The 11260-nt window shown below is 46.6% G+C and overlaps 1 protein-coding gene across 1 annotated transcript in view; it reads right to left on the bottom strand.

Moving 5' to 3' along the window:
- Nucleotides 1-433: 433 nt before the first annotated feature.
- The window catches only part of LOC149352154 (bone morphogenetic protein receptor type-1B-like), a 40918-nt gene continuing 30091 nt past the window's right edge, over nt 434-11260 (bottom strand). Inside the window, exons 10-11 of the mRNA XM_089581310.1 lie at nt 8514-8644; nt 434-7933 (exon numbers count right to left, since the gene is read on the bottom strand). Coding sequence (XP_089437436.1) covers nt 7796-7933; nt 8514-8644 — 269 coding nt within the window. The 3' untranslated portion in view covers nt 434-7795. The remainder of the gene's footprint in view (nt 7934-8513; nt 8645-11260) is intronic.

The following is an 11260-nucleotide window of genomic DNA, read 5'->3' as shown; positions in this document are numbered from 1 at the left end:
CTTCAGCTGTTTCCACGTGTGCACTGCCGCTGGCACCCGCGTTTTTAAGGCGAAAACCTCTTTTGGCTACGGCTCACTGAACGAGAGCTGAGCTGGCTCTCTCTCGTAGAGCCGGCCCGGCTCTTCAGAAGAACCGCCGCTCACTTTAACTGAAGACAGCCGAAGGTGAGGGGCTGGTTGCGACTCTTGCCAGGAAGGGCAGGACAGCAGTTGCCTTCTCGCACCATGGCGCGGAATCGCAAATAGTGTACAAAGCGCTCCCCTGTCGTTATATTAACTCTATGCCCCTGTCCTTTCTTGCTGTCACTCCCCTCTCCTCACTATCCTCTCCTTTTCCCTTTCATTTCCGCCGGCTGCAGCTGCTCGGGTGCTTAAGATAATAGATAGCAATTGCCGCGGCCGGCAACACTCATTTGCTTCACTTTTTTATTTATTTTTATTTTTAAAAATAAACCACTACCATCAGAAGACCCGGCTCCGATGGAACGGTTCGGGACGTCCATGGGCACGGCTCAGTGTGAACGAGAGAGAGGGCCGACTTCCTCTCTCCTAAAGAAGCACGGCTCACTCAAAACATCCGGCTCACTGTTGCAGATTTAAGTGAGCCGGTGAGCCGCTCAAATGAGCCGGCTCACTTCAGTGAGATGAGCCGTTCTGAGCCGCTCACTGAAGTGAGCCGTTTTGCCCATCTCTACTCTGAAGAGGCAGACATCCGCCGGCACTGTAATGCTGCTAAACCGACAATGGATGAAACTGTCCTCCAGACCCTTAAAATTTTGTTCCAGAGACAGAATGATTCATATTTTTAAAGGCATGCACAAAAGGAACAAACATATTGCCTAGACACTGACACGGGCACAGGAAGTGCCTTCAACGGAAGGAGTAACGCTTAAAAGGTGCAGAATGTAAAGTAAAAATATGGTTTTCACTTCCAGCATGGCATACACGCACTGTGGCCCATTCCTGCCAATTAGCTCAAAGACCACATTTCCCTGCATCTGAGCTGTTAGAAAATGTGCGAGAACAGCTGTTACAACTGTAAGTAGATTCCGCATTTTCAGCCTCTCGTTGCTCACTAAAAGCAAGCTGCTACCAGTGCATGTGCTGCCATCGGACAAATGCAGACCCAAATGCCACATTTGTGCTGCCCCAGCTGAAGCAAAGGTGCACGCTTTCATGTTGCTCACATGTACCTGGGGCGTAGCCTTGAGAGAACCTCATTTTTCACTTCCTTCCGTTTCTTCAAGGCACCCTTTCCTGACTCAAGATATAAATTTTAAACCCATTTACACTAAATAAAAATTCCAGGACGCCATACCTAATACTAGTGCGCAGCTGAATGCCCGACCAGTAACTATCTTGGTAACTACACAGTGTAGCCAATTAAGCTGGACCCAATCGTGTTGAACCCTGCATTCGGCATTACTCTCCATAACGACCTGCTGTGATGGCTCAACGACTTTGGTGTTCGGCTGTTGATCCTAGGGTTGCAGGTTTGATCCCGGCTGCGACAGCCATATTTCGATGGAGGGAAAAAATGAACGGCTGTGTGCTGATATCAGCACACATTAAAGAACCACAAGAATTAACCAGGAGCCCTTCACTGCAGCGTCCCTCACAGCCCATGAGTCGCTTCGGGAAGTTAACCCCCCCCCCCCCCAATTCAGAATTTAGATTTTTGGATTGTGGGGTTTAACATTCTGAAGTGACTCAGGCTACGAGGGGCATTGTAGTGGAGGGCTCCAGATTAATTTAGACCTCCTGGGGCTCTATAACGGGCGCTGACATTGCACAGCCCACGGGCGTTTCTATATTTTATCTCCATCAAAATAAGTGAAAGCTCGTTAATTTGAACCTCGATAATTCGAGGTTCCGGATAATTCGAACTACACTACTTGGTCCGGCCAAGCTTCATAGAGATCTGTGTATAAAAAAGCCCGTTAATTCGAAAGTGAGTCGGTTCCGCTACGGATAATTCGAACTATGCGCCGCCGCGTCTGGGCGGCTAGGCACACAGCACGTGGCCAAAAAAAAAAAGCACCCCCGCGTAGTTAGAGGCTGTGTCCTAAATGGGGAAAGAAGATGGAACCAGATAAAACCATGGAAGATTGGTTAAAGCTTAAATGGCGGCATCACCGGCGCGGCGGCCGGTGGCGCCGGAGGGTAGGGAGGGGTTGGCGGCCGCGGTGGCGGCTGCCTGCCCTCTTTTCCGCACAACCTCCGAAAACTGTTAATTCGGAAATACGGATAAGTTCTGTATCTGTCGGCGCGGTCCCAGCCAACGCCCATGAAAGGCTATGACTTCGGAAGGGCGCTACCAATTACGAGCGAAAAATTTTTTTCTTTTCTTAGCAAGTGTCGTCCATCCTTCCCCCAACGGAAGCACGCGGTCAGCCGTGATCATGACGCCGGCTTTTAGCATTGTTCGCTGCAAAAGGCGTTTGCTGCTATCGCGCGTTCCAATGATTGAGTGGCAGTAGACGCCCCAATCGCCCATGGCCCGATAAGGCGAACATACTGAAAACAAGGCTTGCACAGGCGTACAAGCGCTGGCACTCTGCCAAGTTCGCTTCCCCCCTTGCACTATACTCAGTTTCATACATAGCAGTCAACGCAGCGAAGGCTGCGGTGCCTGTTCGCGCTCCTCGTCCGCATCGTAATGTAGTGCGTCGAAAGCGAAAAGAGTAATGAACTTAAAATTAAAGTAAATGTTGGTCGATATTGTAGTATAATAACAAAAGTGTATTATTTTGCAAAAAGATTGCTTTTTCTTTTATGTTCCTCAAAACAGAGTGCCTTAGTTTTCTGTTTTTTTTCCGGCTCCTCCTGTATCAGGTTTTCGCAGCTAGGCCGGCCGGTGATGTCGTCTGCTTTCGTCTTTTGGTTTCCGAGTCTGCGAAAATGGCACTGCTATCTCCTACTTGCTTGTTTTCTTCGCCCACTGCGGCTTCAAAAACATCTCCTGCTCGCCTATTCTCCAAGCTGAAGTCTCCGAAAATTTCGAAAGACTACAAGCAGGTGACTATCAACGTTTGCTCTAGCGTAAGGAATCGCTTCCCGGAGAAGACTTTCCGTGAAGTTCTCGAAACTGTGGGCGAGATGACCGGGGTGAGCCCTCAGACAGTTGCGGGGTTCAAGAAAGAAGGTATCTCTACTGGAATAAGATCACCGCAAAAACGGCCTAGCAAGGTGACAATATCTAGCTCTCGCAGTGGTAAATATGACAGCTTTGCAATCAACGCCATCCGACTCAAGTTAAATCGTATGTATGCCTGCCTTTTCCCTTCGAAACAAGTAAACAGCGCCGTGCTTTTCAAAGTAGGTATTAGAGTTTGACAGTTTCGAGTTTCTACCTAATGAATCTTTTAAGAAAAATAAAAAAAATACAAAAAAAACCAGCCAAGCCGGGAGTCGAACCTTGGCCCCTTATAAAATGAACAGACAGGCGCGCGCTTCGTACCACTCAGCCACCACGTGAGGCGGATGGATACATTTCGCTTGTTTTTTTGCAGCGGACTACTTTCGTACCTTTGGCAGCGTTGACTGCTATGTATGAAACAGAGTATAGAGCTAACATCAAACGGTGGTGTTATCGCTGCGCAGCATCTTGGCGCACTGCTAAGAAATGCGTCATGGACCGTGACGGTGCGAAACGGAGGGACGCGTTAACGGCCGACGCGTTTTTTTTTTTTTTTTTTCAGATTCTTATGTTGAATTCCAATGGCAGATCGGGATCATTTTTTTCTGCTCGGTTTGGATCAGTCGTACTCCAATGGTAAAATGGGAGCGCGAGTTGTATGTTCCAATGGCAGATCGGGATCAGGCGTAAATCCCGGATCGCTCCGTGGAGCAGCGATACTTGATCCGCCGAAATCGGCGGATTTGACCGGAACCTCGCGTGACGTTTTCTTTTCTGCCGCGTCTGCTTCCTGTCGCGACCGGCAGCAGCCGCTTCGTTTCTGTCGTCGCTACGTGGTGAGCCGGGCGAGCCGGGACAGCCGGGCACTTTCCAGTTAACAGTGGACGGCAATGATCTTGCTTCGAGCCGTGCGGCACTAATTTTGCTTCATGGAAGTGACAGTTCCGACTCGGGCACTGAAAGCTCAGAGTCCAGCAGTGAAGATTCGTCTCAAACAGACAGCGAGTGTGGAGCTGCCAGCCTGTATGCCTGCCACCGACGTCAGAAAAATGCACTAATATTCTTTGTTCGCGTTAATAACAAGCCCTGGAGTAGAGGAATGTAAAAAATGAATCATTTTTGAGGATCGTTGGCCAATACCGAGTTGCTGGTAGAAGTGATAACTGCGATACAAGCAAATTTCTTCCTGATGCCCAGTGCGGCTGGCCTGCTGTCTGCTAGCTCCGCTGTTGGAGGCGTCGCAGAAATCGATCATGTCTTTATTTTATTATGAGACGAGGAACACAGTAAAACGGTGACGCGAGTAGCACCTTTACTACAGCGCTGGCCAGTTCCGAAGTGCCCTCAGCTGCGGCATCGATGAAAAACAGTTAGGCTTAGCGACGACTACGGCAGCCAGGGAGAAACGGCCAGGGGGCACCGCAGTTCGTCACTCGGCGTGTCCCAGGGCGGCGTCGTTGCCGAAAGCTCGACTGTCTCGCTGATTGGTTCAGCGGCTTGCGTCTCGCAGTCGCAAGGCTGGAAAATCGAGCAGCGAGCGACTTGCCTGCGCGTCGGCCGCCACTTCTTTCGTGAACGGTAGGGACAGGCTCACTGGCTCTCCGAAGACCGCGGCCGCATACTCGCATGTTCGTGGAGAGTGGACCATCCTGTACATACGCTTTGGTTTTGGTCTTACATTACGGCCTTCGTACTACCTCCTTTTTGTTTCGCCGAGACGGCGTCTGAGATTGCGCCTCGCGCAACTCCTGTCGCACTTGAACACGAAGCTAGCAGGGCGTCCGCTCCGGCGGAGCGCCTAGTTTCCGCAGCTCGCCGCTGCGGCACTGGCGTCGCGCTCCCGAGGGAGCACTCGCATTCCAATCGCAAAACGGGAGGTGGCGAAGCTACGCGATCCGACGGAGCGGTCTTGATCTGCCATTGGAATTCAGCATTAGGCAAAAATCGGGGGTGGGTGGGTTCATTATGCGAGTGGGTTCGTTACGCGAGTAAATACGGTACATATACCATAATGCAAATGGTTCTTGTCAGTTTTTTCGAGGCCATTCGATAATTCGAACATCGGATAATTCGAACATTTTTCCCCGTCCCTTGAAGTTCGAATTAACGAGCTTTTACTGTACAGCCACTCTGAACCAGGATTGAACACGTGACCTTGGGATTAGCAGCCGAATGCCAAAGCCACTGAGCCACCACGGCAGTTTAATTTAGAATCCTCCACATCGAACTGAAAAAGTGTTGTCATTAGGATATCAAGTAAAAGTACATGAGTGCAGAAATGCCGGCCCCAGCTTTCTCGACATACGCACACTAGGTGTACTGAATGATATAGAGGGCCTCCATGAGGTGCGCTTCCCAACATCAATGTGAATCTTAGCACTTGGCTGGTATAACGTGACAATTCTATTCCAACTTAACTCCAATTCAATTTTTCCTGCTCAAGCAACACCACGTCCCCCATGTTGCTAGGCTAGTGCCAATAATGATGTGTGAAAGAAAAAAAAAAACAAAAAAAAAAAAGAAACAATAAAAATAGAATGGACTCTGAATGTAACTGTTATATTGCCCCAGCCCTGGCAAGTGTTAATGTGGATACAAAGACACACACTCTGCCCTGGCTAACTTAGGGGGTGATATTCATAGGCCCAGCATACACTCCATTCAAGTCTATGCTACATCGCTTTTGTTGGCATACCCTCGTTTGTTCTGCAGTAATCAGCAGTAGCTGGAGGTCTGCTGTGCAACAACCCTCGACACTTTGTGGATTTTACAAAGCTTGTGCCTGCTGCAGTAAAACTAACAGACGCACACACATAGGATTAAATTGAACTATAAAAAATCCCATGTTTGCCACCAATATATCAAAAGTCCGACTGAACGGGCATTATGAGTGAGATAACTTTAGGTGAAACCATGAAACAGCATTAAATCACCTTTCGTAGTTCTGGACTCCACTGGCGTCAGCTTATTTTCTGTAATGTGTGCCTGGGTAAAATATGCGCTCTGAATGCAATGGCCCTTGGCAGCATATGTGTGGCACTGTTTCACTGCCCCTAAAGAAAATCGCCAACAAGTAAACACGGCAACATACAATAACATTTTTGTGCGTTATCAAGAAAAAAGGAGAGGGAAAGAGAAACAGAACAAAAAATGTTGTGCTGCTGAGTGCATACTCAATGCACAACGTTATGTGGGCCATCCAATCACTCGGCACCACTGTATATCAATTTCATTTGGTTGCTTCCTCAGACTAGGTTCATTTTATGAAAAAATTTTTCCTAGCTGGTGAGATCTAAGAACTCCCCTGACGATTACAGATTTTCGCCTTGAAAACTTAGCCACACTCCGCAGCAATGAGTTGTACAGTGGGCACAAAACGCTTCCACTTTACACAATACAGGAAGCTATACAGTGGCTGATATTTGTTCACAATTATTTCAAGAACGGAAAAATAAACCAAAAGACATACATGAACAGATTATTCGCTCAGTGCTGCTGCTGTGTGCTTAGCTATGAATCTTGGTAAGTGAATGCTTTTACCAGCTGCATAGAATATTCTAAAGCTCTTCAGAAGATGTACAAAGAAAACACAGATGATGTTCAATAAAGTATGCAACACTCTTCCACCACATTTTCACCAGGCAAAAATGCCCCTCAAAAATGCTGGCGCACCGTTTTGAACAGTCTACGCTATTTAAAATAGAGACAAGGCAACTCTGAACATGTGCACAGTAGAAAAGCAGTGAAATATGGTAGCAAAGAGCTATAGAATGGGCTCCCCTTAAATGGAACTTGAGGGAAACACACGCTGCAAGCCAATATAACAACTTTTGTGGCCTTTGTAAAGCTGCAGACAAAAGAGTCCCTTAAATGCACGCGCAGCAGAGGAATGGCGATGGCAAAATAAAGTAATGAAATCTGAAGCATGAGTGCTATGCAAAATGGTTGTCAATAATAATAATAACAAAAAAAAAGCCACACAAAACTAGGCTAGGCAACCAAGCAAAGAATGTATAAAAATGGCACTAAAATGAACAGAGCCCCAACAAGGTCCGTCTAAAAACAGGGTACATCTTCGACGTCAGTCCTTCGCAATATGCACCTCTCTAGTGCATACTCACAGCGAGATAAACATACCCAAGCTAGCTCCGGCTCGCTTGGACAGGCATGCATACACACGCACACTAAAAAAAAAAGAAAGCACTGCATTAACCAAACAATAACACATGAATAGACGATGCTAGGCGACAGAAGTGTGGTCACAACCGAGGACCTGCAACCAGGGTGCTACTACCTTCTATGTCTTTGCAGGCCACTGTGTAGCCACAGAAACAACAAAGAGTTGCCTAGTGGCTGCATTACTTCCCACACACAAGTACGGCAGATCACGTTATCCGACTGATGCTTAAGATAACTGCTTTTTACCAGGTCCCTTCCCATTACAAAGGCATGACCTGCTGGCTGCAGCTATCAAGACCGACCCTTCAGCTGAGCCAGCCTGCAGAAACTGTGCCCTGCAACGACTGGGCAGCTGAGCGCGCTCACCACCTTGCAACTGCAGCAGACATCAACATGATCTGCGGCCTCGCTGTCATTCTGTGGTGCTCCTGGGTCAGCACTCTGGTCTACTGTTGCCTTTCGAGGTGGACAGAGGTGTCACACCATCTTCCCTCCGACAGAGTTGTTTTCCACTAGCAGCCTAGCCAGTGACTTTTTAACACGCAGGGCTGTTAGTCTCACACCAGGCCTCTGGTGCCAGCACTCCTGCATGAGCTTTGACAAGCACTGGGTCACCTGCAAGAAAGAAACACACCGTACACACTACAGCTGTAGAATGGTTCCCTAATTGCAAAAAATTCATGTAGTCCAAGTTATTCAGATGCCTTTGCAGTACCATTACTTTCTATGTCGGCTCAGAGACTTAACGTCCGCAGTTAAATATCAACTGCACAAAGCTCCCAAAATGAAATCTTTTTCACCCTTTCAGGTTTGCATAACAAAACATTTACTTCAGCTTCAAAAAATTTTTGATGGGAGAACATTCCATACAAAGTGCCTTGGAACCACCAGTGAATAAAAAATTTATCAACAAAATGGCTTTTGAAGACAACTGGCAACCCAAACTTTTCAATCCACTGAAATTGAAATGAACCGTGTTAAAAGCAGCCGAGGAGGAAGTAGTAATAAAGCTGAAAAGTTTAAACCACTGCATAAAACAGAAGTGCAGGCAACTTGCAAGTAAAACTACCCTTCTAATGCAATGTCCTCACAAAGGCCAGTCACACGTTAAGTGTTACTTAAAAAAAAAAAAGAACACTAACATTGCTGACTGGGTGTGAAAGTTCATACAGGGAAAGGCCAAAAGTTAACTCACCTGGGAAGAACTCCAGCGCTTAGGCAGCTGTGGTCTTGCATTGTCGACACACACCACTTTGCGCATATCCTCAAAGCTGGGGTCTGATGGAACGACATCGTGGTACGGAATACGGTACTCTTCCACCGCACCTGCAGAAACGTAAACGCGGAGAGAACACATAAGGTCCCCAGAAAAAAAAAAAAGGAAAACTAGAGCTTGCCAGTTTTCTTTTACTGCAGATTATTCGGGGTAAAGGGATATATCCTGTTTTCCAAATATTACTGTGAAAGAAAAATTTCTGCAATCGGAGCATGCAGAAAAAAAGTTATTCCAGTTAGGAAATTCAAACTAAAAAGATCAGAAATTACGTTTCACTAGCCAAGTGTTGGGATTGGGCATTACCAATCAGAACAGTGCCTCTACCTTGTGGCTGTGACTACCTCGACAAGGTAGCCACAGCTGAGATTTTGACAGTGTCGTTGTTCCACAGACCGTATTTACACGATTGCAAGTCGACCGCCCCCCAATATCACATGTCGCACAAAAAAAAAGGGGGGCATGCCCGTGGGCACATTCCAAAACTAAAATGTATTAGTCACTGGACTACTTGTCCACACTTGCAGCATCGTCCTCACTAGCACTGCAGTCGTCATCTAACATCATTCTAACATCCTCGTCCAGCAAAATCCCCCACTTTGCAAACAACCGCACCGCGACACTGCGAGGAACAGCTTAAAATTTTGCCTCGCTGCAGCCACCACACCTGTATCACCCGTTCCAAGTTGTGGAACTTGCAGAATGGAGCAGAGTTGTTCCGTTTCTTTGGCGTAAAGAATAACATTTATTTTCTGCACATTTATCGATGTTACGGGCCCTTCGCTTTGACTTTTTAACAGTTTATTATGACAAACTTTTCAAGTGAGATAAGTTTAATGATTACAAGGGCAACGAGGTCGGCTGGAAAGAGGAATATTCGGCCTGCTACTCTGCACTGGGCACAAGTGGCTAAAATTGGCAGGAAATTCAAGCTAGCCAGTAAAAAGAAAAAGTGCCAGTTTGCCATGTGGTACAAGGCAGCCAGCCATGCAAGACAATGTCACCACGTTTGTTTTTTGTGTTTTTCTCATCAATGAAGCGGGACAAACAGATCCGCTCTGATGGGAAAGACAACTGGAGAGCTGCACTTTCAACAAAGACCTCACAGACTGCATTATGGCCGTTTGGTTTTGAAATGTAAAGGAATATAAAATGGGCATGTTTGACGCATTTTTACGAGTTGCTGCGTCAAGACAATGTCTTTATTTGACAATTTTTCAAAAACTACGCAATTTTCAGCCACCAAACTTCACCTGCAGGTGGGAAGGACCCTCGCAAATCCTAATATGACAAAGCTGAAAAAATGATTTTTCTCACGATTTTTCAGCTTCAGAGACTTGTCCCCCTTAGATTAATTCAATGCAAACTGCAAACTCACTTGTTAAGGGGGGATGTGGGGATCAGATCACAAAAATCGCAAAAAAAGTTGATTTTTCAAAAGTACACTTTTTGGCATCTCCAACACTGTTTCTATGCTGTACTCAAATATTTCACCCAAGGATAAACTTTAAGCGCTCCACATAAATATATTTGTCGGCATCTACACATAGACAGTGTGTGTTAGCTTAGAACTTTCAGGCTTGTTTTCTCGAAGGTTTGTTTTGAGCTTAATACCTTGCTCGTGGAAAGCGTAGCACAGCAATGGGTGCATGGATTTTTACCCCGTTTGTTTTGTTATGATCCCTGAAATGTGGTCTGTGTCAAGACAATCTCAGATTTACCATTTAGGCTCACATGTTTTTATTACACGGCAATTAGAGCATGATACATTCGAGACATAAAAGAAGGTGCATATTGTGTCCCTTAAAAAAAAGAACAGAGAAATTTAAAAAAAAATTAAGAGAGTCTTGACTGACAGCACAGTTCTTAGTAAATATTAAAAGCATTTACAGGCCTGTAGACTGTTTTTTTGTCATGCCAGGCTTTCCACAAGCAAGCAACATGAGGCCAGCATATAAGCAATGATAAAAAGGAGCCTACTGAAGCTGTCATAGTGAAACTTTATATTTGATTCTTTGATGCTGTTTTAAGCCAGTCTATCAAATTTCATCACTCTAAGTCGAAAAATGGAAAAGTTGCCTTCGATCCCCTCATCCCCCCTTAAACTAAACTAGTGATAATCTCTTAGTACAGAAGAACCCCGCTGTTGGGCTCCCAGGTACCGCGTTTTCCTGGCTACTATATTATCGTGAGCCAGACCCGTCCAAGCTCCTATTGAAACTCGGGCAATACAGACTCGGCTGTTACAACATAACTGTGGCTGTGTTCCCGCTTGCCATGTCGTGAATGTCATATCGCGATAGTGCTTTACCCTGTGCCGGCATTTTGACAGCCTACGTTTAGCATGAGTTTGTGCTAGGAATGGCAACAGGGGGCCAGCCAAAGCGAGACACAAGGCTCCATTGGCGCTTGGCCGCCAACATGCTCGGCAGCTTTCAGTGTGTTCCACCCAAGCCGATGTCTTGCACACTTACGGTTGGCGTGAATCTTGTTTCGGCTGTTAAAGAAGCTCCATCTCTACCGTGGCACGAGCACAAATGACCGAAGACACGAAAACGAAGCTATGCCGCACAGACACCGCACGGGTAGCACTGTACGAGTATAAGTCGCACGGGCTGCTTCCAAGGCAAGTTTCTGCCATTCACATTTGCCTTATCGCCTGCAGCTTG

The sequence above is a fragment of the Amblyomma mixtum genome, chromosome 3, assembly GCF_055824585.1.
Source record: "Amblyomma mixtum isolate Tamu chromosome 3, ASM5582458v1, whole genome shotgun sequence".
NCBI classification, from domain to species: domain Eukaryota; kingdom Metazoa; phylum Arthropoda; class Arachnida; order Ixodida; family Ixodidae; genus Amblyomma; species Amblyomma mixtum.
This window is presented reverse-complemented; position numbering and strand designations above follow the sequence as displayed.